The sequence below is a fragment of the Drosophila pseudoobscura genome, chromosome X (genome assembly GCF_009870125.1).
Source record: "Drosophila pseudoobscura strain MV-25-SWS-2005 chromosome X, UCI_Dpse_MV25, whole genome shotgun sequence".
Taxonomy (NCBI): Eukaryota; Metazoa; Arthropoda; class Insecta; order Diptera; family Drosophilidae; genus Drosophila; species Drosophila pseudoobscura.
The window spans coordinates 41,476,561-41,502,396 of NC_046683.1; the positions used below are offsets into that span (position 1 = coordinate 41,476,561).

The 25,836-nt window shown below is 46.7% G+C and overlaps 6 protein-coding genes and 1 long non-coding RNA gene across 9 annotated transcripts; 5 read left to right on the forward strand and 2 right to left on the reverse strand.

Moving 5' to 3' along the window:
* Positions 1–1,943: 1,943 nt before the first annotated feature.
* Positions 1,944–9,007, forward strand: LOC6902033 (uncharacterized protein CG3556). 2 transcript variants are annotated; one of them, XM_033382044.1, is made up of 7 exons: positions 1,944–2,740; positions 3,099–3,166; positions 6,122–7,547; positions 7,615–7,810; positions 7,881–7,958; positions 8,038–8,120; positions 8,191–9,007. In XM_033382044.1, the coding sequence occupies exons 3-7, from the start codon at positions 6,146–6,148 to the stop codon at positions 8,250–8,252; spliced, it is 1,821 nt and encodes a 606-aa protein (XP_033237935.1). In that variant the 5' UTR covers positions 1,944–2,740; positions 3,099–3,166; positions 6,122–6,145; the 3' UTR covers positions 8,253–9,007. The 2 variants fall into 2 exon arrangements, with proteins under 2 accessions (XP_033237935.1, XP_002133567.2); XM_002133531.3 differs by lacking the exons at positions 1,944–2,740; positions 3,099–3,166 and adding an exon at positions 4,966–5,520.
* A 2,513-nt stretch (positions 9,008–11,520) lies between these two features.
* On the forward strand, positions 11,521–13,263 carry LOC6902032 (Histone H1 variant BigH1). Its single transcript, XM_002133530.3, has 2 exons — positions 11,521–12,609; positions 12,681–13,263. Exons 1-2 carry the CDS (start codon positions 11,767–11,769, stop codon positions 13,101–13,103), a joined length of 1,266 nt encoding a protein of 421 aa, XP_002133566.1. The 5' UTR covers positions 11,521–11,766; the 3' UTR covers positions 13,104–13,263.
* Positions 13,264–13,590: 327 nt separating this feature from the next.
* On the reverse strand, positions 13,591–18,273 carry rb (adaptor related protein complex 3 subunit ruby). Its single transcript, XM_001355357.4, has 4 exons — positions 17,260–18,273; positions 16,377–17,196; positions 15,061–16,308; positions 13,591–14,991 (listed from the first exon to the last, which is right to left on the reverse strand). The coding sequence occupies exons 1-4, from the start codon at positions 17,899–17,901 to the stop codon at positions 14,204–14,206; spliced, it is 3,498 nt and encodes a 1,165-aa protein (XP_001355393.3). The 5' UTR covers positions 17,902–18,273; the 3' UTR covers positions 13,591–14,203.
* Positions 18,274–18,522: 249 nt separating this feature from the next.
* LOC4816091 (protein SREK1IP1) lies at positions 18,523–20,127 on the forward strand. Its single transcript, XM_001355356.4, has 2 exons — positions 18,523–18,788; positions 18,865–20,127. The coding sequence occupies exons 1-2, from the start codon at positions 18,684–18,686 to the stop codon at positions 19,609–19,611; spliced, it is 852 nt and encodes a 283-aa protein (XP_001355392.2). The 5' UTR covers positions 18,523–18,683; the 3' UTR covers positions 19,612–20,127.
* A 12-nt stretch (positions 20,128–20,139) lies between these two features.
* On the reverse strand, positions 20,140–21,831 carry LOC4815509 (uncharacterized). 2 transcript variants are annotated; one of them, XM_015185603.2, is made up of 2 exons: positions 21,631–21,831; positions 20,140–21,588 (listed from the first exon to the last, which is right to left on the reverse strand). In XM_015185603.2, exon 2 carries the CDS (start codon positions 21,571–21,573, stop codon positions 20,305–20,307), a length of 1,269 nt encoding a protein of 422 aa, XP_015041089.2. In that variant the 5' UTR covers positions 21,574–21,588; positions 21,631–21,831; the 3' UTR covers positions 20,140–20,304. The 2 variants fall into 2 exon arrangements, with proteins under 2 accessions (XP_015041089.2, XP_001355391.3); XM_001355355.4 differs by having other exon boundaries at positions 20,140–21,559; positions 21,631–21,827.
* Positions 21,832–21,970: 139 nt separating this feature from the next.
* Positions 21,971–22,917, forward strand: LOC26532953 (uncharacterized). The gene is made up of 2 exons (XR_001452587.2): positions 21,971–22,120; positions 22,260–22,917. It is a non-coding gene; the product is annotated as an uncharacterized lncRNA (long non-coding RNA).
* Positions 22,918–23,647: 730 nt separating this feature from the next.
* Positions 23,648–25,593, forward strand: Agxt (Alanine-glyoxylate aminotransferase). Its single transcript, XM_001355354.4, has 3 exons — positions 23,648–23,988; positions 24,422–25,284; positions 25,362–25,593. The coding sequence occupies exons 1-3, from the start codon at positions 23,839–23,841 to the stop codon at positions 25,534–25,536; spliced, it is 1,188 nt and encodes a 395-aa protein (XP_001355390.1). The 5' UTR covers positions 23,648–23,838; the 3' UTR covers positions 25,537–25,593.
* The last annotated feature ends 243 nt before the right edge of the window (positions 25,594–25,836 follow it).

Sequence of the window (25,836 nt, forward strand, 5' to 3'; positions counted from 1 at the left end):
GCATTTTTGTAAATCAGTATGTACTTCTGACCAAAGCTTTATAGTGTCATCCGTAATTTGCCAAGGGACTAAGTGAATTTTTTAGGGGAATTAAAAGACGCCAGATTTGAGGCTATAAAGATTTTCAAAATTTTTCAAGCATATATCAAATAAGCTATATCTAGACTTAAATAGGCTAAACTGGCAACACTGATCACTGGTCGTGAGTACTACTTGGTACTACTTCTATTTTATATTTGTTTGTAAACATGCGTTTCCCGTCTTTCTATATGTTGTGCTGTATTGTATTGTTGTTCTCTGGTCCGTTTGATTTCTGAATTGAAAAAACAGCAAAATATCTGTAATGAAAAAACTCCTCGAAAGGCTTTGTTGTTGACTTGTTGCTTTCGCAACATAATCTTACTCAGCTCTCTTTTAATTGATTCAAAACCTAAAGATAAATTAAATTAATTAATTTGTAGAACATGTCGCATCTCCTGAATCTTCTATAATTGGCAATGGCGATCGAAGCCGGGTTTCCGGGTAGGCTCAGATCCCTGTACTATATATACATACATATATATATATATGTATATAAATTTATCCATAGTTAAAAAATTGTTAAAAGACATGAGTTTAATCTTAAGGGAAGCTATGGAGTCCCGATTCAAAGAAAATGTATGACCTTCAGCTCTTACTTCAGCCACTAGGACCGATTTCATGACGCCAAGATAAAATACGTGTATGTAGTCTAAGGGAAACTGATTTACCATATCTATTGGCATATTTTCAAGAACAAGTTTGCCTTGGATGTTGTGGTTTTCAGGTTGAATACGATTTCGAAAGTTATCATTGATTCGTGGTGGGTTAATTGATTTCTTGAAAATTAGACGGTTGCAGAAAGTTTCTCCTTGCAAGAATAAAAACCCGAATGATATTTCACACCCCATATAAATGCGCGGGCTGGCGCATCGCATATACGTACTTTTATAGATATTCAGATACACATATATTGAAATATCATTTCTTCCTTTATTAATTCTCCTAACTCGTAAACAAATTCAGATACACATATATTGAAATATCATTTCTTCCTTTATTAATTCTCCTAACTCGCAAACAAATTCAGATACACATATATTGAAATATCATTTCTTCCTTTATTAATTCTCCTAACTCGCAAACAAATTCTTGCCAATAAACATTGGGATCTCATGACTTCGAATTACCTGCAAATATCCCAGCCACTAAATTACATATACATATATGTATTTAAAGAGTCTTTAATATAGTAATGAACATACTCGCATAGCTCTACAATTCGTTTCGTTAGTACGTACACCTCGTGGTAGGAACCTTGCCACCTCAGGAAGATTGCCATATTGATGACATTATTAGCAGGCAGCCACTTAGCTAACCGATTATTAAAGTCAGTTGAACTGGAATGTTCAGTAAATGGAAATTTATTACTTTCCTCGTGTTCAGTAAACTGGAATGCATTACTTTCGGAAAGTCATGCATTTTGTTCAAATTCGGGTTCCGAAATGTTTTGCCCATAATTCAGTCTAACCTAAAAATATCCAGTAGCTGTTTGAACATGTCCAGCCTCTCCGATATACATATGTTTGGCTTTTTTGTTTGTATGACATTTTATTTGTTTTATAAATAACACAACCCCACAAAAAAAAAGTGTCGTGGGCGGCTGACCAGAGTATCATATCCCTATGTATTTTGGGGCCTTGAACACGAATCCAGATTTGCTCCGTCACGTCCGGTCTTTTTTCTTTTCTAGCCTCATAAAACCAATATGGTCGAAACATGGTGGAAACTCATTTGAAAAATGAATCCGATTTGCTTGAAACTCGTCACTCGGGGGCTTTTGGGGTCGCTGATTACGAAAAAGAAAAACACTAATGACTTCTCGCCCACTAATCTGTCGACACTGTAGTGTCCAACTATTCGAAAATCAAAAGAAAAAAAAAGAAAGGAAAAGGTCGAACAAGGTACACTTTAGGTACACTTTCTAGAAAGATACTTTTCATACCGCCCTCGCTAGCATAGCTCGAAGAAATTGGTGGAATGCAGGAGATCCAGAAGATCATCCGATTGCACAGTTATGTTAAAGCTTAAAGCTCAGCTTAGGCATGCAATAGGTACAGGCGAATAGACTTTATTCATGTGAAATCATTCCCCTGCATAGTTTCACTTACGGCACACGTATATATAGATTTTCGTGATTTTCGCAATCGCAGAGTGAATGGTGAAGACACGTGGAGTTACATAACTTCCAATTTTTCACTATTATCTAATCATCCGCTGTTTATATGGATTAATAAATCCGAAGAGTGGCGTTAGCTGAACTACCCGAGGGAAAAGTGAAAATAAAGTGAAATTCTTGAAAGAAGCAAAGGTACGTTAGTCCACCGTGGAAAGATAAGGTTCTGACACAGTTTTATTTAGGGATAGGAGTACTGGAAAATCTTAATACAGCCAAGCCGGCCAACCAATCTACGGTATCAACTACTAAAACAACCAAGCTGACCGTTTGGGAGTTAGCGCAGTGCACATCCACGGCGGCAAAGTGAAGGCTGAACCGCTGACGTTGGGCTAGCTCAATATCGGAAATCATTTACGGCTCGTGAAAGACCAACCACCATACACCACTGCTGGACGTCCGAATTTCAGTTTGAACCTGCCGATCTCATAAAAAAAGCCGGAGGACATAATCGTCACCAACCTACGAAAACTTACAAAGGATTGAGTAATTAGGCTAGCCTAAACCACATTGCCTCAGAACCACTCTTGCTGTCAGCAGATTTGTGTTTATTTTGATTCCCGTGTTTCTCAAATTAAATTTCAAGTGCAAGTTCCCGTTTGCCTTTATCACTATCACATAAAAATCTATACGCTGCTGCTCTAAGAACCAGCTGATTAGATCCACATATTCATATCTCGTTTATCATTGTGTTGATTAATGTTGTAACTAAATAGCTTCCTCCAATGAGTAAATTTGTAACGTAACTGACGATTTTGAAAACTGAGCAATATGAGTTCGGGATAATGTGTTTCTCTTTATATATATATATACATTTATACTGACCAACCTCTAAATTACACAGTGCATACAAATGAATCCGTCAAAGTCATCTTGGGCCCAACGATACACCGATGAGTTTAACCAATTACTGTGAGTACCACTAGTGGCTGAAACCACAATGTCTATACACCAATGCAGGCGTAAGTTTGTTGAAGTAGATATATATATACTGATTTGAAAGAATATTACCCCCCTCAAATGCTCAAATAATTAAGTTTTTTTTTTTTTGCTGATCCAAGAAGAAGGAAGTCTGTATATTTTTGTTTATTTGTAAATGTAGGGAATCGGATTATATTTGTAATTTATGTAAAAAAAAAAAAAAAAAATATATATATCAATAGAATCTCACCTGGTTAGGGACATTTAACATAAAAATAAAAGGAATTTGTAATCATGAATATGTCTGCCTAAACTAAATATTATCTCCGTCCGTCAAGTACTTATGCTTATCTCCCTCAAAATGCACTAGAAGATGTTGGATCTTTGAATTGGGACAACGCCCGAATGTAAACGCGTTTGTCATGGTTGGGTGGGTAAAGACTAGGGACATATATCACCGCTGCTCCCTCCATCAGACAGAAGACGAACTACACTTTTTCTAAGCGTTTTCTAAATGCGTATCGGCGCAGAGTGGAAATGAGTTTTTTTTATTGGTTATTGACATTAACGTCGAGATCCTGCTTATTTTTTTTGAAGCGCATTATATTGATTTGTGTCAGGAAAACTGTGTAGCTAGGGGAGAAAGAACCCCGACCAATCCGACGAGCTGGACCCGAGCACAGCAAGAATGCGCGCATTCGAACCTAGCTTCCTATTAACATGAGGTCAGAAAAAAACCATCTATTGGCCACTGTCGGAGTTAGAGCCTAAATAGGCTCTGGCCCCAACTCACTGGCAAAGACTGAACACTACAACACGTGAACACAGCCGAAGGCGCATTGCCGGAACCACACGAAGGCTTGCTGCTTTTTTTGTGTTCGGACCGGCAGCGCAGGCGCAGCGCACTTTCCTATTGCTAAACTCCTGCTTGCGAGCTCGTTTGCGAGAGTTTTGCGATACAAAACCAATCGCTTGTACACAAGCTGGCTTGCGAGCTCGTTCGCGAGCATTTTGCGGGACTCTCGCAAAAGGCACGTTTGTTTCTTTACTGGGCTGTCATTTGGTTTGGCTGTTCGCAAAACGGACAAATGGATTTTTGAGTTAATGCGGGGAGGGGAGGATGGTAGGTGAGGCAACACAGATTGCGATATCTTTGAATTTTGCCAGCTCTTGTCATGAATGTCGCGAAAAACATAGAAAGAAAGAGATATTTCTGTTATGTCTCCTTCCACCTAATGATATATTTAATTCGAATTTTAGAATATTTTATCTATTATCATTGTTCCAAAACGGTTTTTTAATGTCGCTGCATCAGTCGCTCTATCTCTTTCTCTTCTCAAACCATAACCAGTCATTAATCTTTCTCCTCTTTGCCTGCATCAATAGCCGAATCTCGACAGCCACGTCTGCCTGCCTTTCCGTTTGGTTTATTCTTCTCAGAATTAACAGCTGAAGCCACGGGCTCTTTTAATATCACACACAAAGCAGAGCAGTTGTTCAAAGTTTTGAATGCATTTTCTATAAGTCTTGTAAGCAAAATTGTCTTGTAGGCCCCTTAAAGGAAAGCGCATTTCATAGCATTGACTAAAAAAAATTCAAATTTCATGGACTACTCTTCTTATTTGAAGAGGAAGTTGGGCGCGAAGTATGTAAATCGAATGAGGGTGACAGCCCTTTCCTCTTTACAAAAATTTCCCATAAATTACGATAGGTGGAGCTAACATATTTTACATAGAGACGGTTGTAATTTTGAATTTCATTTCGTTCTCCTTCGGACAAGGCTACCAGCTGGTCGGCACATCCTTGCACTTGCACCTGTCCGACAGCACAGTGGCAACTCTGCGCGCACAGTCACGTTTTCGTTGTCGATTCCTCAGCTCGGAAAATTATTGAATTCCAAACAGAAGAAAGCGAGAAAAAGTCCCATTCGCCAAATACCAATCGAGTGCTAGACACGACGCGAGTGAGACAGCTGCTGGCCAGCCCCCCAAAACGTCCCCACAAAAATCATAAAAACCAAAAGTGTAATTGGCAAAAGCTCGAGAACAAAGAAAGAAAAAAGGGACACTCACAGGCAGGCAGAACAGGGCAGGGAAGGGCTTCCCCCCAAGGCAAAAGGGTGCAGGGAAACAAAAACCTGAGATTGCAGCTAGGAAGTGTGCCCCAGCATCCCAGCAGCTGGAACCTAAAGGATAATACTCTCCAGGCTGGACTTGAGGCGATTGCGATAGCGATAGCGATTTCGTTCGAGGCTCGTCCGGTCCGAAAGGAAAGTAGACGTGGTGTTGTCGACAGTCGCCAATCGCAGCCCCCTCGCCCCGCGATTGTTGTTATTGTATTATTATGTAAGCCTGCTGTTTTGTTCAACTTTTATTGTCAGAGGCAATTGAATGGCATTGCTGCCGCACCCGCACGCGCACCCGCACCCGAACCACTACCGCAGAGCCACCCAGACCAGTTCAACCACCACCCAACCACCCAAAGCACACAGCAACACGAACACCACAACAGCAACAGCAACAAGAATGAAATGAAGGACTTTGTCTAGTCTTTGCATTTATTTAATTTGATGACTAAGTGATGGGTGGATGGATGGATGGTTGGATGGATGGTTGGATGGATGGTTGGATGGGTGGTGGATGGTGATTGAAGGATGGCAGGGAGCAGTGGCAAGGTGTAAGGTAGCTGAGGGTGAGCCCAGTGGGTGAGTGAGTGACTGTGGTGCTGATGTGATTGTGATGCCTTTGTGCCATGTCCTGCATATCGATCGCTGTTCGCGATTATCGATAAATTGCATGACGTGTGAGTCGCAACGTGCTGTAAATTGAGTTCAAGGCAACGCCTCTCCACTGTCTGCCCGCTGCACCCTTAGCTCCTCCGCATCTCCTCTCTGAAAAAAGAGAGCACAAGAATAACAAGTGGAACTACTCCTCTATTCCTTTGCAGACCCCTCCACCTCCCACAAGCAAGATGTCGTCGCCTCCACTGCTGCTGCTCTTACTCCTTTTGTTTTTCTTTGTGGGCTGCCTGCCGCTGTCGACGCTGACGCTGGAGAATGTTACTTTAGCAGCGGTGCCTGCCCCTGCCCCTGCCCCAGCCTCTGATGGTGCCGTGGTCACTGCCGCCTCCGGAGTTGCCTCCACCGCTGCTGCGGCTGCTCCAGCTGTCACGGCCAGCTCCAGTACGGCGGCGGCCATGATAACCACGGACTTTGATAATCTCACGGTGAGCAGCAGCAACAGCAACAACGATTCCAGCGATGAACAGACCAACAACGATAACAGCAACAGCAACTCCCACGCGAACAGCAACCAAAGCGTGGCCACAACCACAACGGCCACTGCCCATCAGGATCAACAGGAGGCCACACCCCTGGGACAGGGGTTGGTCCCACCCACGGCTGGCCCTGGATCCGGCTCCAACGGCACAGGTGGAGGAGGCGCTGATCCTCACCAGCACGAGATCATCGGCTCAGCGAGTCCCACCAAGGGCGAACAGGAAGCTATACTGCGAGCGCTGGACTGGCTGAAGGAGAAGCGGGCCTCGGACTACGGCTGGGGCAACGACACCCATGTGGTGATCCTGGCCAAGGAGCTGTCTGGCGGCCGGGACCCCAACGAGAGTGCCGATGGTCACATGCAGGTGATCCAAGAGCTGGAGGACACGCTGTCCGTGAAGGAAATGGAAATCGAGATACTGGCGATGCTGGACCGCCACCACACGCTACCCAAACCCCTCAATCTGGACAAGCTGGCGCGCTATGTGCTGGCGCTCGGGTCGCTGTGCAAGGACCCCAAGCACTTCCACGGCCACGATCTGGTTGCCACACTGCAGCACCATGAGCCGGCCCAGGACATCGAGTTCGCCCTGACGACACTGTCCGCCTGCAGTTCGGCGGCGCATGTGCGGAAGCGGCAGATACGTCGCCTCCTGGACATCGCAAGCGGTGTGACGGACCAGAGCGTGGACGCCATTGCCATGGTCATACTGGCCCTGCGGTGCATCGTCACCGATCACCGCCATCGCCATCTCCAGCACTTTGTCCGCCGGCCCGCCCGCGGCCTGGCCAGCCTGCAGGACCAGCGCGGTAGCTTCGGATCGTTGCGCAGCACGGCCCTGGCCATGCAGGCGCTGCAGGACCTGGAGTACGATCCGGCCGGGCACTGGAACCGCACAGCCGCCTCGCGCTACATTCTCAGCCGACAGCGGGCCGACGGCGGCTGGAGCGAGGAGCCGCTCCAAGATGGTCAGGAGCCGGACATCGGTGTCGGCCTCACCGCAGACATTATTCTGGCCCTGGGCTGGAAGGGCCTCGGCGCCGTGCGCGCCCTCCAGTGCGATCATGTGATACGGGAGAGCAGCGATCCAACGGGTAAGGTTCCTCCCCATTGAGGATTCGCCTCCACTTAAGCTCTTCCGGTCTCCCTTTCGCCACACAGAGAACGGTGAGCCGAAGCTGGCGGTACCATTTGGCCTGAGCTCTTCGGCAGAGGAGTCAGACGCGAAGAACATTTCCTACACCTACACGCTCTGGGTGGGCTCCAATGTGAGCGAGGCCTTCTCCCTATCCCTGGTCTCGCCGAAGAACACGAGCTTCTTCAAGGCCATGACCCAGGCGGCCGAAATGGATCCCAGGTGAGTGTGCTCCCGAAAGACCGATGACGAATGATGCACTTAAGTTTTTATTGCTGTTCGATTGACACAGATTCATCTTCGAGGCGCGCGAATGGCCCAATGGCCACTACGTGCACACCCTGTATGGCAAGAAGGAGGAGCCGCGAGGGTGAGTATGGGTGGTAGCTCCACTATGGCCTCAAGCAGTCTGTACGTATAAGCGAATGTCCCGATCCGATCCCTACTAGGTACCACTACTGGCTGCTCTACCGATTGCCCGAACTACCCGATCCCAACAATACGCCTGGGAATCAGCTTATTGCGCCTGTTGGTAAGTGTGGAGCTTCGAATGATGTCCTGTTTCCCTTCTGTTACATGGCTTCTTCTTCTGTGTGTCGTAGGTGTCGATGAGCTAATGGTCGAGGACGGCGAACACTATCTATATTGGTATAAGAAACTCTAAGCACGGGGAGAGCATTGCCTGCCGGCCTTAGACGAAGCTGCAGTTAAATCCACTAAGCAGAGTCGATAAAAACACATTAAATGCTTTAGCTATCGGGCCATACAGACAGACACACACAGCCACACACATACAAACACACACACAAGTATATAATATATAGGTATATATACTGCATATATAACTGAATAATAATGGCGTAATCAAAAAATCGAAACACAAACACCCAACAACAGCAGGCACAGGGCATTGAACTTAAGGGCATTGAGGTGACGCAAACAGAAAGGTGTACGGAATTGACGTCACAGCGGAGTAGACTGTGCACACACATCCCATCCCATCCCCCACCCACCCAACCAACCCAACCAAAACTGATCTCTCGATTCTCTGATTCTGAGCGGGAATGCAGCCGCACCTCAGTCGAATACTTATGCATAGCGATAACTGAACGAAATGAAAAAAAGAAAAACAAATCTAACGATACATATATGTATGAAATGCACCAACAGCAGCAGGCTTCGAACGGTTAACCGCACTAACGGTACCAATCCGTCCGTTTTAGGCCCCCCGTTTTGAACCGCCTCTCCCTCCAACCATCCGCAAAAGCTTCGCTTGCAAATCGCTGCAATTTCGTTCCTCGTTAATAGAAAAACTAAACAATCCCTTACACCCTTAGACCCTTGAAAGATAAACCGAAACAAACACACAATAAAATGAAATATGCTTCAGATATGTTAATGTAACAGTAAAACAGTAAACAGAGAGGACAAGAGAAAGAGCGGAAGACGGATAAAGATGAATACGACTAACGAATACGAAACCGGTAGAAACGAAATTGAACGAAAAACGAACAGAAGAGGGCGAGAGTTGCGGGCCATCTCGTCCGGCTAGTCCAAGCAAAAAAGCATGTTATACCAAACACCGTACGTAACAATAAGTGATTGAAAATCATCCTTAGACATACACACATAAATCAATATATACATATACATGGCATATACATATACATACATATACATTTAAAAGAGAAAAAACCACACAAAAAATAAAATAAAAAACAAACTAGTTTTATATGAAGCAAAGCAAATTGAAGGCTACGGCATATGATATTATACGAGTACGATTCCATACGAGGAAAGAACGATAATACCACACTATATTGTATACAAAAACGCTCTATGCCTGGTCGAGACTATACAATCCCCGGAATACAATACATACGACATACCCACATACATATACATATATATAAAACCTATATATCCATACTATCTACCACCCAAAAAGATCTACTCATATGGCACACCATACTATTACTCATTGTCTTACCAGTATAGCCCCCTACACCCTCCATATATGCACACCATTTCCCGCATCATAAGGAACTACATAATACATACATACAATACACTAGATAACATACTAGAAGCTTCCCCGCTCATTGATCACTCACTCATCGTTTTCGAACTTTCAATTTTCAATCCGTTGAACCCTTTACTTGGGTGCAAAAACAAAAGCAAAAGCAAAAAAAAAAGCCTAAAAGCCTAGTCTAACCGAACCCGAACCTAACCTAGCCTAGCCTCTACTCGTAACACTTCAACTCAACTACAACTACTAATACCTACTCGTACTACTTGAATCAATGGGATTTTTAAGTGCAGTAGCAATTCCAAATCCAAACAAAACTAAACTAAACTTACCTAGCGACCAAAACCAAAATCGTTTATATGATAAGCAAGAAATTGAGCTTTTTAATTGTGCAGAATTCCCAACTTAAGACACTGAACGCAGACACACTCCCACAGCCGGAGATCCGGATATATCCGGACCCCCGGGCCAACACACACACGGACACAGGCAGAGAAAGAAGCGTAGGATTTGAGAAATTTGTTATTTATGCACTACTATCCCCCGACGTATCTATGATCCATGATCTACTACTATGTATGAAGACCCAACCGGATTAATGAATTTCGTTTGAACGAACAGCAGCAACTGCATGCAACGCCCTGCCGCCTTCTTATATTAAATTATATTCTATTCTGTTTGGTGAGTGGAGAAAGCAACAAAGAACAAGCGTGAATAAACATCAAAATAATTGAAAACTAAAGCCAATTTTGTATTCTATCAATGATCCAAAGACAAAATAAAAATACATATAGCCATTTTTACTGAAAGGTCCACTGAGGTCAACAAATAAAAATCAGTAAAAATATTTATTTTATTTATATTTATTATATAAACTATTTATATATATAAACATTTTTTAGATTCTTAAAACTTAACTCATTTAACGATTAGCATACAATTTGGTTTTTTATATATATTTCTGTTTTGTACGGTTACCAAATGCAATACCATTTACTTAACTACAAAATATTTAAGAAAAACAGTCAAAAAAAGTTTCATATCATGTGTCAGCTTATGATTGATATTATTTACACAACATATTTTATACGTCACTTGGTATCGGTGTTCGCACAAATTGATTTATTGCCAAACATTTCTTTTATAAAAATGGGTAGAACCGTTGGGGAGATTTTTTATATTTTAGATTTTATGTATTTTTAATTTTCTTTACATTATTTTTTAACATTTGCCTCTTTTTACCACCCGTTTTATCTCGCTCACTCGCACTGAACGAGGTAGAGTGTGAAAGAGAGAGAGAACGCGTTGCGTAGGCACTGCAATTTCAAATATTCCTTCTGACTATAAAATTTATCCGCTCAGATTCAGATTCGGCAACATGATAAGATAAGGCCATTCTCTATGACTATTGTGGATGCCACTGATTTTCGTCTTTTGGATACAACATTTTGTTGCTCTAGCTCTATGGTCTCTAAGAACAAGACGGAAAAACAGACGGAGAGACAGACAATAACGCTGACCAAGAATATATTTACTCTATGGTGTCGAAAAAGCTTCCTGCTGGGTTTTACACACATCCACATCCACTTTAACCACAAATCTAATATACCCCTATACTCTTCGAGTACCGGGTATACAAATATATAAAATATATGGAGGTAAAATCAAAACCATTTTTATGAAATGCACAATTCACAATATTCTAAAATTAATCGCATGGAAATATTATATCAGGTTTTGCTGAAATCGGCGTTTGAATTGCTGGCCGATCTATCGACCTTCAATGTCCTAAGTGCTTAGCTTGAGCTTCACTTGTTTAGTCAGAGAACAGTTACAGTTAAAGCTCGCTGTAAAGCCCAGGCATCAACTACTTCTAATAAGAAGAGAGAGTAAGAAAGCAGAATGTTACTCTCCCTCTCAGAGTTGTCGTTCTCTGGCTTTGGGATCTCTGGCACTATTGGAGTGCTCACATTTTGTGACTACCATTTTGCCAGTTTGTCGTATTCTTTGGTCTATCCATTGCATTATACATATGTCGATTTTACCGTATGACATTGGCATTACTGCGCAATAAATTGAGTGTTCGCCACGTCTTGTGTATTTTGTGCTCTGTAAAATTATTGTAATTGTTAAACAAATTTGTAGCAAGATGAATAGTACGGCTGAAGAAAGTGAAAACGAAATTCCCGAACGAAATGAGTCCCAATCAGAGGGGTCGGTGTTCGGGTCCGAAAGTGATGAAGGCCCTGCAGATGTGCAGAAGAAAACAGTGCAAACCGACGATGAAGAAGATGTTGAGCAAACAGACGATGAAGAAGATGCTGAGCAAACAGACGATGAAGAAGGAGCCGTAGAAGTGACAAAAGCTCCGGCAGTGAATGGGCCCTCCAAGGAGGAGGAGAATTCTATGTCAGATTCCGAAGAGGATACTGCATTCCCGCCTATATATCCCACTCCGCCCCCTGAGGACGGACGGGCGCGTAAGCGTAAGGACACTGTTCTCTCGATGGCACTGGATGCACTGCAAGCACTGAACAGTAGAAGTGGATCATCGGTTCGGGCCATTGTCAAGTACCTCAAGAGCAATGGCCACAAGGTGGAAAACGAGCGACGCTTAATTTTGCTGGTGCACAAGGTGCTCAAGCAGAGCGTGATCAGCGGTCAAGTGGTGCAGAATAAACTTTCATTCAAGCTTTCCGAAACCACGAAAAATGAACGAAAAGCTATGCAAAAAATGAAAGCCAATAAGGCCAAGGCGGAGCAGAAGGCCCAGGAACGGGCCAAGAAAGCAGAGGAGAAAGCCAAGGCCAAGGAAGAAGCCAAGGCTACGTCCAAGAAGGTGAAGCCCAAACCAAAGAAAGCGGTGGCGGCCGAAGAGAATAAAGCAAAGGCTAAGCCGAAACCCAAAGCTAAACCAGGAAAGGAAAAGCCTGCGATGGAAAAGCCTGCGAAGGAGAAGCCTGCGAAGCCTTCAGAAAGAAAAACTAATCAAGTAAGTAGAAACAATCCTCTCCCCTATGATCTTCTATGTACAATCTTCTCTCCACCCCTTCTCTCCTGCAGCCCAGAAAGAAATTGAAGACGGACGAGGGTGCTGTTGCCGCTGTGGCTTCCACATCGAGCAAAGCAGCCGCTGGTGCTGCAGTTCTGGCCGCTATGGAAGTGGAAATGGCAGGTCCATCTGAAAAGCCTCTTAAGAAAGTAATGACTAAATTGGTATTTGATGATGATGATGACGCTGCCGAAGCGCCAGCGACTAGCAAGGGAAAGGGAAAAGGAAAGGGCAGCGTTAAAATTAACATAAAACTAAAGAAGCCCATACAAAAAAGGGCAAAGGGTGAGGCAGTGAGCGTGAAAGCTGTCAAGCAGATGGAAGGCAAGAGTCTTCCTGATGTGGACAAAGATCTATTGGACAATATGCTGGTGGCCCAGGCCACCTCAACGCCCCAGGCTCTGGTCAAGAAGACCGCGCGCAAGCGTAAATAAATTGTTCCTACAATTTTTAAGTTTTTCTATTTCATTGTCAATCGTTGAATGTACTTTAATACGATAATAAGGATGATTAATGTTCTGCGAATTTTTAATATGAAACCCAATAATGTATAAAGACAGTTAAGATATAATAAAATATTGATAATACTCCCAACAGTTCTGTAATAAAATTCAAAATCTTTAACTCTTTAAAAACGTAAAATACATGTCGTGTGCATGACATTGCTGCTCAACTCAAGTTTCACTAATAAAGGTATTTCTGTTGTTGGACTGCAGCCAAAGCGGCAAGACTGCCCACCGCTGGCCTAGAAAATAATAACTTTCTTGATACAATACTCTTTTGTGATGGGGCCATACTCACACTCCCAGACCATGGCAGGGAATTTACTTAATCCGATCACATTACTTGTTTGCACATACATATGTATGTATGTACATATGTACATATGTTTTGTTTCTCAGACAGATGAATGCGTTAACATTTGGTATATTTTTTATTACTCTTTCATTACGTTTTTCATTTCTTTTCATATCATTCAGTTTTTGCGCTGTATATAATAATAGTATGAATAATATATATATAGATTCGATATTCGTTTGTCTTTGCTACGTTTTGAAGAAGGCCGCATAGAGCACGAAGGCAACAGATTTACAACATCAAACACGAGTTACGAGTACGGGTACGATAGTACTATCCAAGTAAAAGTGTATCCCATATACGGATATAACCATATATGTATATACACGTGTATATAGTACAAATATATATAGTGCAGAGACACATGCGACATACATACATACATATACAGAATCATACAGCAAAATAGTACACACACTCGCATATCTATCTAGGGAAGAGGAGCTGGTACCTGGGGCAGCAATTGGAGGAGTATGGAACTTGCTGTTGTTGCATGTTTTTGTTTTTTTGTTTTGTATATAGGAATAGTAAAAGCAATAGAATCATCGTCATGATTTATGTGTATTTGAATGCTTAGATTTACGTTGTGAGAGGCTTTCATCATTTGTTCTCGATTGCCCTTCTGGGCGCGCTTTCTTATCGCCGTCTCGCTCATTCTAGTGCTGGACGCTGCTGCTCACATGGCAAAGCTAAGCTGGAGCGCGTTTCGCAGCTCGTTGAGCACCATGGAGCCGATGACCATCTTCTCGCAGTTGACCAGCAGTGTGAGGGCCTCGTCGGTCTGCCATTGGAGGGTGAGCAGGACGAGGCTCTTCGAGCTGAGCGTCTGGCCCGCAAAGCAGTGCACTTGGGCGGTGGGCGAGCTGTGCGTGTGGGCCACATTGATGCACTCGAAGACTTTTTGCTTCAGCGCTGCCACATCGACCATCTCCCGCTGCATGCCGCGCAGCTCGCACTGATGCTCGTTCATGCCACGCAGCTTGGCGCGCTCCTCGCGATGGCAGCTCTCCCCAATCTGGACGGCCCTCACCAGTTCTCCCACCGGCGGCTTCAGCTGAACCCGCGAGCTGCCAGCGCTGGACAGCAGCTCCAAGTCAATGGCATGGGTGGAATCATTGAAGTCCACACCCAGGATGCCACTGGCCATTTGCTGCGGCTGCAGCATCGTCACGGGATTAAATTCGTTAAGCTGCATACCCGCTGGCAGCGTCTGCTGGCCCAGGCGGATGCTGGCAATCTCCTTCTCGCCGCGATTGTGGAACTGCAACTCAATGGAGCACATGCTCGAGGAGTACAGGTGGGGGGCACGCGTAAAGCGGTAGGCCAACTGCAGACCATGGCCGCTCACCTTGTTGAGTAGCTCCTTGTTCTTGAACTCGATGTGCGACGGTCCGACCAACTCGATCCGATTACGGGCATGCTGCGGCTGCAAAGGGGCAGCCTGGCCGCCGATCAAGGGGGTACCTATAAGGGAGAATGCGAATCAATTAGGAACCTAGTTCAATTTGATACATTTTGCTTTGATATGATTACCCGGCGTCAGGAAGCCACCCAGCGAGGGCGTCATCACGGGACCAATGGGCGGAATGTCATCCAGATCGAGTAACAAATCCAGATTGCTTTTTTGCTGCTTGGCAGCTGTTGTTGTCTCTAGAGTCGCCTTCGATGGTTGCTGCTCCTGCTGCTGCTTCTCCTCCTTCTTGGGCTCTTCCTGTTCATTTTCGCTGCCCGTATCGCTGCCGCTGCTGCTGCCGCTGTACGATGAGGATTCCCCGCTGTCCGAGGTTCCTGAATCGCCAGCAGCACTTCTGTTGTTAATATTCATGTTGTTGCTGGTCGTCGTGGTAATGGGGTCCACTTCATTGTTGCCTGCATCGATCAGCATTGTCGACTCCTTTTCCACGGCTGCCGTCTTTTTGGGCTCACTGTTGACCAGTTTCGGCTTCGGCTTAGGCTTCTGCTGCTGTTCCTCGTCGCTGCTTTCGCTTTCCTCGCTGTTGGAGGCACTGTCACTAGTGCCGCTACCGCTACTGGACTCGGAATATGCCGAGGACTTGTCCTCCGACTCGGAAAGGAAGCCCTTCTCGCGCGGTTCTTTGCTGCCGCCCTGAGAGCTACCGCCCGAGGCGGACTTGGAGTGCGAAAGCGGGGAACTCTCGTTGGGCAGCTTCTCCTGCACAAAGCCAGGGATGTTGCGCACACTCGAGTCGGGCGCCAGGGCAGGGAAGGTAGGCAGCTCCTTGTATCCAGTGGCCGGCATATTCAGATAGTGTGAGAGCGAGCCCAGCTGAAAGTTGTTGGTGTCACGGTACTTGCTCTCCGGCACGGGGGCCGGCTTGCTGGCCAGAAACACCTGGCGGGCGCTCTGCGTGAGAACGGTGCTGGCGCCGTTGGCCGGGAAGATGAACTGTCGCAGGAAACGGGCCCGATCGCGCACATCGTAGTTGTTATCGTAGCGGGCCAGCGTAAAGACGTACTGGCACAGCAGCGACGTCTGCTGCGGATTGGTCAGATAGAGCTTCACGCCCAGATTTAACACCTGCAGCTTGACCACATCCTGCTCGTCCACAAACGACTTGGCCATCTTGCGCAGCACATCAGGCGCAATCAGCGGTACCTTTTCGTTGTATTCGCCAATCAGCCAAATGATGGCGGCCCTTGCCGCAGGCACATTGATGTAATCGATCAGCTTGGCCATTTGTGTGATAATCTCAAAGTGTTCGGCGGCCTTTGTCTGCAGCAGTCGCTTGATTACCACCACACTCTCGGCAACCACATGCTCTGCAAAGGGGGATGTTATTTGATTAGAGATTAGCTCTGATCTGTGATGTGCTGTGCTGTGTACTCACCATCGTGATTGGATAGCAGATGCACCAGGCCGCTGAGACAGGTCTCGGTTACCTCCTTAATGCTAGCCGCACAACGGCCGATGGCCTGTATGGTGGCAGCCACAAAGGAGCGGTCGCTGCTAGAGATGTACGTCTGGAATTCGCGTAGGATCAGGGAGATGCTGGACGCCGACGCCAGATTGGTCAGTATATCCAGCTTAAGGAGCTTGAGGTGCGTGGGATCGCTGGTGCGCACAAAGAACGACTTCAAATGGGGCTCAAAGATTGCCTTGCGCTTGGTGGACATCGAGGCGATGCAGTTGAGTACCACGCTCTGCACCTCCTTGTGGGAGCGCAGCAGACGAATGAGTGCCTTGGCTATCAACTGCACCTCGTTGCGGGGGGCCACGTGATGGTAGAGCTGAGCCACGGCCATCACCACAGAGGCATTGCGCGATTGAAGCAGCGGCTTCGTTTGGCGCAGCAGCAGGCGATGGTCCACATCGATGTGATAGCTGCTGCTCGGGGAGCTGGGAGTTCCTCCGTTGTTGCTGCTGCTGTTTGCAGGGCGCGATTTGGTCTTCTCGTCATCACTGGAGGCTTCATCGCTGTTGGAAGAGTTGGAGTTGTTGGATGACTCGTCGTAGAATCTCTCATTGTGTGGCGCCTCGCTGGCCCCGTCGAGCAGCTCCTCATCGGCATTAGGATCGACGAACTGTGTGCGGGCATAGCGGGTGAGCATATTGATGATTATCACCTGACCCCACTCGTCCACGTCCACCAGAAGATTGCAGAGCTTGCGATAGTTCTTGTGTATGAGATCTACGCGTTCCGGACAGACCTGAAATCGGATGAAGAATCATCGTTACTCTGTAACGCAGGAACTGGGGAAGCTTGTGCTTACCTCGTCGAAGGCCATCACCGCTGACCCCACCACCAGCGTGGTGCGGTCCGAGAGCAGCTTCTCGATCACCATGACCAGCTCGTCCTTTTGATCGGCATCCAGGGAGTAGAGTTTTGGTATGGCATGGGCAGCTGTTTTGCGGACATACGGACTCAGATCGGCGGCGCTGTCGCGTATGGCCAGCATCACAATCGGCACTATCATGCTGACCCGAATGGAGGAGAGCACTCGCAGGGCCGAGGCTCTGATCAGCTGATTGGGGTCTTTAAGGGCACGCTGGAAAGTGGAGATGGAGAGCAGGGCAAGGTCCTGCTGCTCCTCGGCATAGCGCACCAGGTAGACGTAGACGAGCTTCTTCACTTCGATGTTTTTCGAGACGACGTTCTTGACGACGGCCGGAAAGAGGTCGCTGGCGTCGCGACCACGCGCAATCATGCCAATGATACGCTTCATGGCCTCCAGCTTGAGGCCGTCCTTGTTGCTGTCTAGCATCTGTTTCAGGTCATCGTGCTTGCGGCCATCGGTCTGGAAGAAGGCTGCCCCGCTGGCCGGATCGGCGCCGAATTCCACATCCAGCCCCATCTGCGGCCGGTCCACGTAGGTGGCCATCGAAAACGGGTTGCTGGCCGCGTTCTGTTGCATCTTGCTGACTGCGCTGCTGCTCCGATTCTTTCCACTCGACCTATGTACGCACGTACTCTACTTTACGTTCTGTGTGCTTTGTGTGGGCGTGCGAAAATGGTGAAAGCGTCGTGGGGGATGGTGTAGCGCGCTCGTGGGGCCTGAACCTGCCTGAAACCGGGGGGAGGGGACAGCTGATACTTCGATTTGCCACGCGCCGTGCTACGTGATGAGGCAACTACAGTTATTCTGTGCAAAAAAAATTCCGTAAATTACAGCATTTTAATTTTACAAGAACTAGAGCTGCGAAACTATCGATAAGCCCACTTTCACCGTCTTTGCCAGCACAACGGAGAGCGCTGACCGTCTGAAGGTGGCGCAACCAAGTAGAGTCAATCTTGATGACGTCACACACTCTGAGCTAAATTAAGCTGCTATCAATGTGCCGTGGTTGGGCAACATTCAATTGTTATTGGTTAGAGGCAGTATTAACAATACAACATTTTAAGCCTTACAAAACAAAGTAATTAATTTTTCCAGGCTTAATACCATGATTATCATATCTTACCAGTGCAAGGTGGATTGCCCACTAGAGATGGTCAATCCTGACAGGCAGGCAGATAGCGATATACCGCGCCTGCAGGCATGCAAACAACTGACCGCAAATCGATATCGTTTGATTGATATCGACATACCTCATCTTCAATTTCAGTTTGAGGGCAAAATAAATGGTTCGCTAACAAAAAGGCGAAAAAATACGCAAAAAGGGACTGTCGGTAGCGCGCAGTCGAGCAGAAAACAACATGAACTTTCCTCTGGCCAACGCTAACAAGGACACCTTGCGAGCGGCCTGCAAAAAATGCGGCTACGCAGGTCACCTGACTTACCAATGCCGGAATTTTCTCAAGGTAAGCAAAAGCCGCATGTTTGGCAGCGTTGACGTTGACCCCCTCACATTTACAAGCCGCCTCGCTCTCCATTCAGGTGGACCCCAACAAAGAGATACTGCTCGATGTGGAGAGCACCAGCTCTGACTCGGAATTGGACTACTTGACGCCGCTGACTGAGCTGAGGGCCAAGGAGCTGAAAGGCGGCGTCGAGGCATCAGCTGCACCGCCGCCGCCGCTGACAACAGCAACAACAATCACTACGACCACGACTGCTGCACGCAAAGAAGATAAGAAGCGCAGCAGCAGTAGCTCGAAGAGGAATAAAAAGGCGGCGGTGGAGGCCACTGACACGAAACAAAAAAAATCAGTGCGACACAAGAAGCGCAAGAAGAAGAAGACCAAGAGCAAGAAGCACAAGAAGAGCGAGGGCGGCGGCGGAAAGACCAACAGTAAGTCAAACAGTAGCAGCGGTGGCGGCGGCGGCAACAGAGAACTGGCCAAGAAGCACAGCAGCAGTGTCAGTAGCAGTACCAGGAAGACGAAGCGCCGTCGCTCTTCCAGCACCTCATCTTCCTCATCCTCGGACACATCCACATCGGAGTCATCCAGTAGCGACACTGAATCGGATTCCAGCGACAACGAGGAGTCCAGCACGAGCGAATCGGACGAATACGGACGCAAAAAGAAACGGCAGGGCAAGTACAAGCGCAAGGCGGAGGAAATGGCCATGCTGCGTCGCAAGAAGACCAAAGTGAAGCGCAAGCGTCACCGTGCCGGCGGATCGAGCGCACCAGCTGCAAGCAGCTACCTGAGCAGCCTCAGCGACAGCGACACCTACTAACTACATATTAACTAACTGACGAAGGAATGCCTGCCAGCAGCTGTGGTGCTGTGGCTGCTGTGGCTGTGTGGCTGCCCAAAGCACTATCCGTATCTAGTTTGTTTTCCGACTAGGTGTAAGCAAATGACGAAGCCGCGACGAGTTATACATTAGGCCATAAGTTACTTTGTCAGCTGTCGAAGCAGACAACAGACAGAGTCCGACAAGAGACGATACCGATGCACTTCCACAGTGACAAGAATCACTACCTTTATACGAGTACTACCTTGTTTATACGACGCTAAAGATACACTAAATGATGATAACGAATATAACCCCCTCCTGAACGAATCAGGGGACAAGCTAAACGTTATCAATTTTGTAGACTGCCGGATAATGCCAATTCCGAGCTCCCAAAAAACACTGAACCCTAGACTTGTACAACCCCCTAAGTTTAAGCGATGAAGAAACTTGATGATACTGCAAGATGCTGCAAATACAAGAAATAGTTTGTACAAATCAAAAAAACAAGGAAAATCCACCTAAATGTGTTTTTCTCTTAGTGTATATATAAATATATTCTATTTGATGGGGATAAGGATACACGAATCGTTATCCTAAAAGCACGCTTAATACATTGGAAAACATAATACGAAAATATAGCATTGCTTGATCTCTCTAATTTCTGTTTCTGTGACCACCAGCGGCATCTGCTCAAGCCGTCGTCTCCATGGCACTCTGTAACGCCGCCACCTGACGCTTGAGCACAGATATGAGGCTCGCGGATTGCTCGCAATTGAGGCAGCTAGTGGAGGTACTGTTGGCCTGTTCGTACGCCTTGCTGGCCATGGCCGCCAGTAGAGCAGTGTTCTGCTGTTTTAGCTCTTTGTTTTGCTCGCCGAGAGCACTGCTGGTCGTACGCAACTCTTCCAGCGCCTGCTCTTTGGCCCGGAGGCTCTTCACCAGTGTGCGATTCTCGCGCTTCAGATTGAGTAACTTCTGCTCCAGCTCGATCAGCTCGTCCTCACTTTCATGCGAGTTCTCCGAACCGGCGACCATTGTGATCTGATGCTTCTCATTCAGTTGTGTACTGCTGCTAGCGCCGCTTACCAATAGATGCATCGCCTGCAGTATGGTGTCCATTTTCTTGTCCATCTCGTTGCCAGAGTCCCCCAGCCTCTTGGATACTATTAGGCTTTCGTGAATCTCCTCTTCGTTTGGACGTACCGGCAACAAGTTGCCGCTGCCACTGAGCCCAATGGCGCGCGGCACCGGTGTCATTAAAACATCGTCTGCCAATGGACGCTCCTCGGACGGGCGATGTGTTTTGCTTACATTCGGACCAAGACGGGACCGAGGCTGTGGCTGGGGAGGCTGCAGTTGAAGCTGCGGCGTTGTCGACTTCTTTTTGACATTTGCCTCCGGCTTATTGTCTTGATCGGAGATCGAGGACGAGCTGCAGCTGGAAGCGGCACTGTCACACGTTAATGGCAGATCGTACTTGCGCAACGCCTTGATAATATCCTGCTCATCCGCGTCCAGGTCGAAGCGCAGGCTCCAAAAGCGCTTGTCATCAGCGTAAAACTGTATGTAGGACTCGCGCTCAATCACAGATGCGGTCGCCTCCGTTAGCACCACGCTGGCTAGCACATTGCTCTTTGTCTTGTATAGAATTAGCTTGGCGATTCCATCGCCGTGCAGGGAAAGTGCCACGCCCACGCGCCCCATATTATTGCTGCCACTGAACGCGTGCGCCACCTTGGCTATCACAGTGGTCCAAACGCCGGGCTCCACATTCCACTTCTGGCTTAGAGCGGACTTGGGTTTTTCTTTGTTTTCAATTTTATGTTGCTGTCGCTGCTGGTGCTTCAGTACCGACGATGGTTGGTACCGCATGTTGCGGGACTCGTTCTGCAGCGGCTTGACATCATCCTCGAAAATCTGGCTCAGGTTCCGTGGGCCATTGTTGCTGAAGATTAACATTAAACCAGATAAGAGCTACTTGAGGACCAAGATGATTCCATCTTATTGCTTACTCACCTGCGCAAGCCGTTGAAGAAGTCGTCATATATTTTGTCACCACCCTGCTCCATGCTCCTTGTGTTCTTGCTGGGCTCATCAACAATGGCAAGGTTTAGTTTCCAGTTTGTTAGAATATTTATTTATATATAATATGTTATGGTTATTCAGCCCTAGTCAGAAGGTGTTATCGACACGACACAGCACTATCGACTGTTGCAAACAGCAACGAGCAACGACATGGCTACACATATATTGTAACGTAACGGAACAGTCCCGCCCAGTGATTATCTACTGTAGTATATTATAAATATAATATTATATATTAACATAATTTTATATAAATTTATAGACCATCGATTCTATCGATAGTCTCTGCAGCCCTAGCGTGTAGCGAAAGATCCGTTATATTAAGACTACGCCATGCCCGTTGCGTAGGTTGTGGTTATTGTGTTTTTGTTGTTATGGGACAGTGCTCCATCGAGAGCACAGATAAGTGAGATATATAAAGGTAATGTTGAATCGTGGTTGGCCAACCAGCTCGCCACACACGATCACTCGAACCAGTCCGCCGCCGGACACAACTCGACAACATATCCAGTGTCTACAGTAACAGCCGTGATAAGTGTTTACTGGATTCTACTGAACAGAGGCAGTGGTGCTGACAAGGAACACTTTAGAAGAAACCTACCACACACGAAAGCAATGCTCCCTTAATGGGTAATATTTCATCCATAATAACATAAAGATGACGCTGGAGACAGCAGATATTTGGAAGGTCTGATGGAGGTCTTTCCGTTGGAGAGTGGAAATTGGACGTAAAAGCTATACAACTTGCATAGAAACTGGCATCGAACATACCAAGGAACATTAAATCCTAGACAAAGGGAAAAAAGCAAGAAAGACGCGTTATTTGTTTTTTGACTAGCGAAATATTAACATCGATACTTTTGTGGGATAAATATAATAAGAAAATAATATATTTGATGAATTAATATATTAACACACAAATCCAGTGTGACGATAGCACCGTGACATCCGATATCAATATATCGATAGACATGTCTTGAAACTGTTAAATAAACAATTAATCATTTAAGGCTTGTCTAAACGTGGCAGCAGCAGCTTTGTAGCATTCGTATCAAATAACCATTCAACAGGCTTTTAATACATATTTTTGCCATATCGATTTTATGTAATGATTTACTACGTTGTGTAAAATTTAGAATTGATATAAATTATGCGATAGTCCTGGAAATCGTTATGGTTTTTGGCCGTTTCTGAAAATAAAGATTTATTTTAAATAAATTATTATTTTGTTGACTAATTTTACATTTTAATATTTACCATTAAAAATTTTAAGCAGTAGATTTTTCAATATATGTATGTACGTATGCACATATGCTGTTGTTCAATTTTAAACCGACAAACCAAAAAAATTAAGGGTTCGTTTTCTTATATCTTGTGAGAACGAACTAACGTGAGTCGTGCCCCCGCCAGCGGTTGTTAAATACCTAATTTCACCACAAACGAAATACGAAAACTGTGCTGACCAGGCTTAATAGCCGACACTGACCCCCTGGTCAATGCATTTCCGACTAATGCCAAAGATAATGCTCACCAATCACTGCTGGATTGGTGGGAAAAATCAGGCACTTAGAAGACGATCCGTGAATCTTATCAGTTGGGCGAGCAGTATGGTTCTGGTCGGTGCCGAAGCCACATCAAAACCCTGCATCCATCGGCCTTCACCACTTTCCACGCCCCTCTCCTCTCCTCACCACTCAAGGTTCGGCGAATTTCACAATGAGACCATTCCGTCCAACCTTTCGAAGGCTATCACACGGAGATTTCGTGCGAACGACGTAGTTGCTCCCAGCAGAGCCCAGCACCCCCTCTCCAACCATCTGATAAGGAAGAGAGCGCATCATTTATTATAATGTTCAAGTGCGTTCATCGATAAGCCCAGCAGCCAGCCAGCCACCAGCGGGATGAGCCATACACGTATAAAGCCACCATTGTCCAACCGAATCGTTTCAGTTAGATCTCGGTCTTTCAGCGAGAGCCACTTGAGATCTGTCAGAGAACGAATCCAATCCAGCACCTGTTTTGTGTTTCTGTGTGTGGTTGTGTGTACGCGCGAAAACTGTGATAAGCCGTTCGTTTCCTAAACAGAGAGATCTGGTTACGTAAACCCCCGATTTCCAGGGCAAAAACAGAGAGAGAGAAATGGAAGTGCCACCGCCTCTGGTCCTCAAGCGCCCGCTATATGTCCCCAGCAAGACACTGATGGGTCCAGGACCCTCGAACTGTTCGCATCGCGTTCTGGAGGCCATGAGCAATCCGGTCCTGGGCCACATGCATCCAGAGTGCCTGCAGGTGGGTACCGGATCCCAATACCGTGATCTCTTTTTGAACAGGATTCAAGTCAAGTGTTGAACTGGTCTTGCACTAATGTTATGCACCGTTTTGAGGTTGCTCCAGTTACCTTATCAGCAGGCCTGATATGAAACATTGAGATACAATGGATGAGTAGGGGCGGGGGTCAGAGATTACCCTAGTCAGCATCACCATCTTAAGCAGGCAATGTACTCGAATGCAACGATCTCTCAATCCGTCGCACCCTACTCTCTACATACACCTAGAACTACAATCCGGATGGGGGCAGGCAGGGAGACCGCCATCTAACACAAGATCGGGCTGCAGGCCAAGCTGAAAGCTCGTAAAGACTGCAAGCCTCAGTGGCTGGACTGGCATATCAGCTGTGGCTCCGTTGGCATCCAAAGTACAAGGCGTCTTTCTCTTTTCACAGATTATGGACGAGGTTAAGGAGGGCATCAAGTACATTTTCCAGACACTAAACGACGCCACCATGTGCATCAGCGGTGCTGGCCACGCCGGCATGGAGGCGTCACTCTGCAATCTGATTGAGGACGGAGACGTTGTCCTTTTGGGCATTACCGGCGTTTGGGGACATCGCGCCGCTGACATGGCCCGTCGCTATGGCGCTGATGTACGCCTTGTGGAGGCCAGTTTTGGGCGTGCGTTAAGCCATGAGGAGATAAAGTTCGCCTTCGAGACACACCGGCCACGTATCTTTTTTGTGGCCCAGGGCGACTCGTCAACGGGCATCATTCAGCAGAATATCCGGGAGATCGGCGAGCTGTGCCGTCAGTTCGACTGCTTCCTTGTGGTGGACACTGTGGCCTCGCTGGGCGGCACCGAGTTCCTCATGGACGAGTGGAAGGTGGATGTGGTTTATACGGGATCGCAGAAGTCGCTCGGCGGCCCCGCTGGCCTCACGCCCATCTCCTTCAGCAAGCGTGCCCTCACCCACATCAAGCAGCGCAAGACCAAGCCGAAGGTCTACTACTTCGATATCCTACTCATCGGCCAGTACTGGGGCTGCTACGGCACGCCGCGGATCTATCATCACACCATCTCGACCACGCTGCTGTACGGCCTACGCGAGGCTCTCGCGCACTTCTGTGCCGTGGGCCTGAAGTCGGTGGTGCGACGGCACCAGGAGTGCTCGCGTCGCCTGCAACTGGGCATCGAGGAGCTAGGCCTGGAGATGTTTGTGCAGCGCGAGGACGAGCGCCTGCCCACCGTCAACACCATCAAGGTACCGTTCGGCGTCGACTGGAAGAAGGTGGCAGAGTACGCCATGCGCAAGTGAGTTGAGAATCCATCTTCTGGGAGCATAATTGCGCCATACTAACCAAACTCATCCATGGCTTCCTTTTCAACAGATATAGCGTGGAAATCAGCGGTGGCCTGGGCCCCACTGTGGAGCACGTCTTTCGCATTGGCCTCATGGGCGAAAATGCCACAGTGGAACGCGTGGACATGGTCCTCAGCATCCTGCACGAGGCCATTCAAAGCATCAAGCTGCGGGCTGTTAAAACGGAACGTTCCAAAATATGATTCCCTTTAGTCGTAAATGTTTTTTAAATAATATATCCCTAAAAAATATAACTAAGATTCACTTAATTTCGTATTTACCGCTATGGCTAGTGGTGCCAGACCAAGACCATAGACGCAGAGAGTTGCCAGACATGGCCGAACAGCTGAAGAGCGCTGCCAGACCAACAAAGCGGCAGAGCGCTGCCAGCTGTGGCAGTACCGCACAGAACGGTTTGTTTGTCCCAACAAAAACATGTTTTTTTCCATTGAATTATAACAAATTGCTAATTTTGTTATGACACAATTGTATTTAATGGTCAA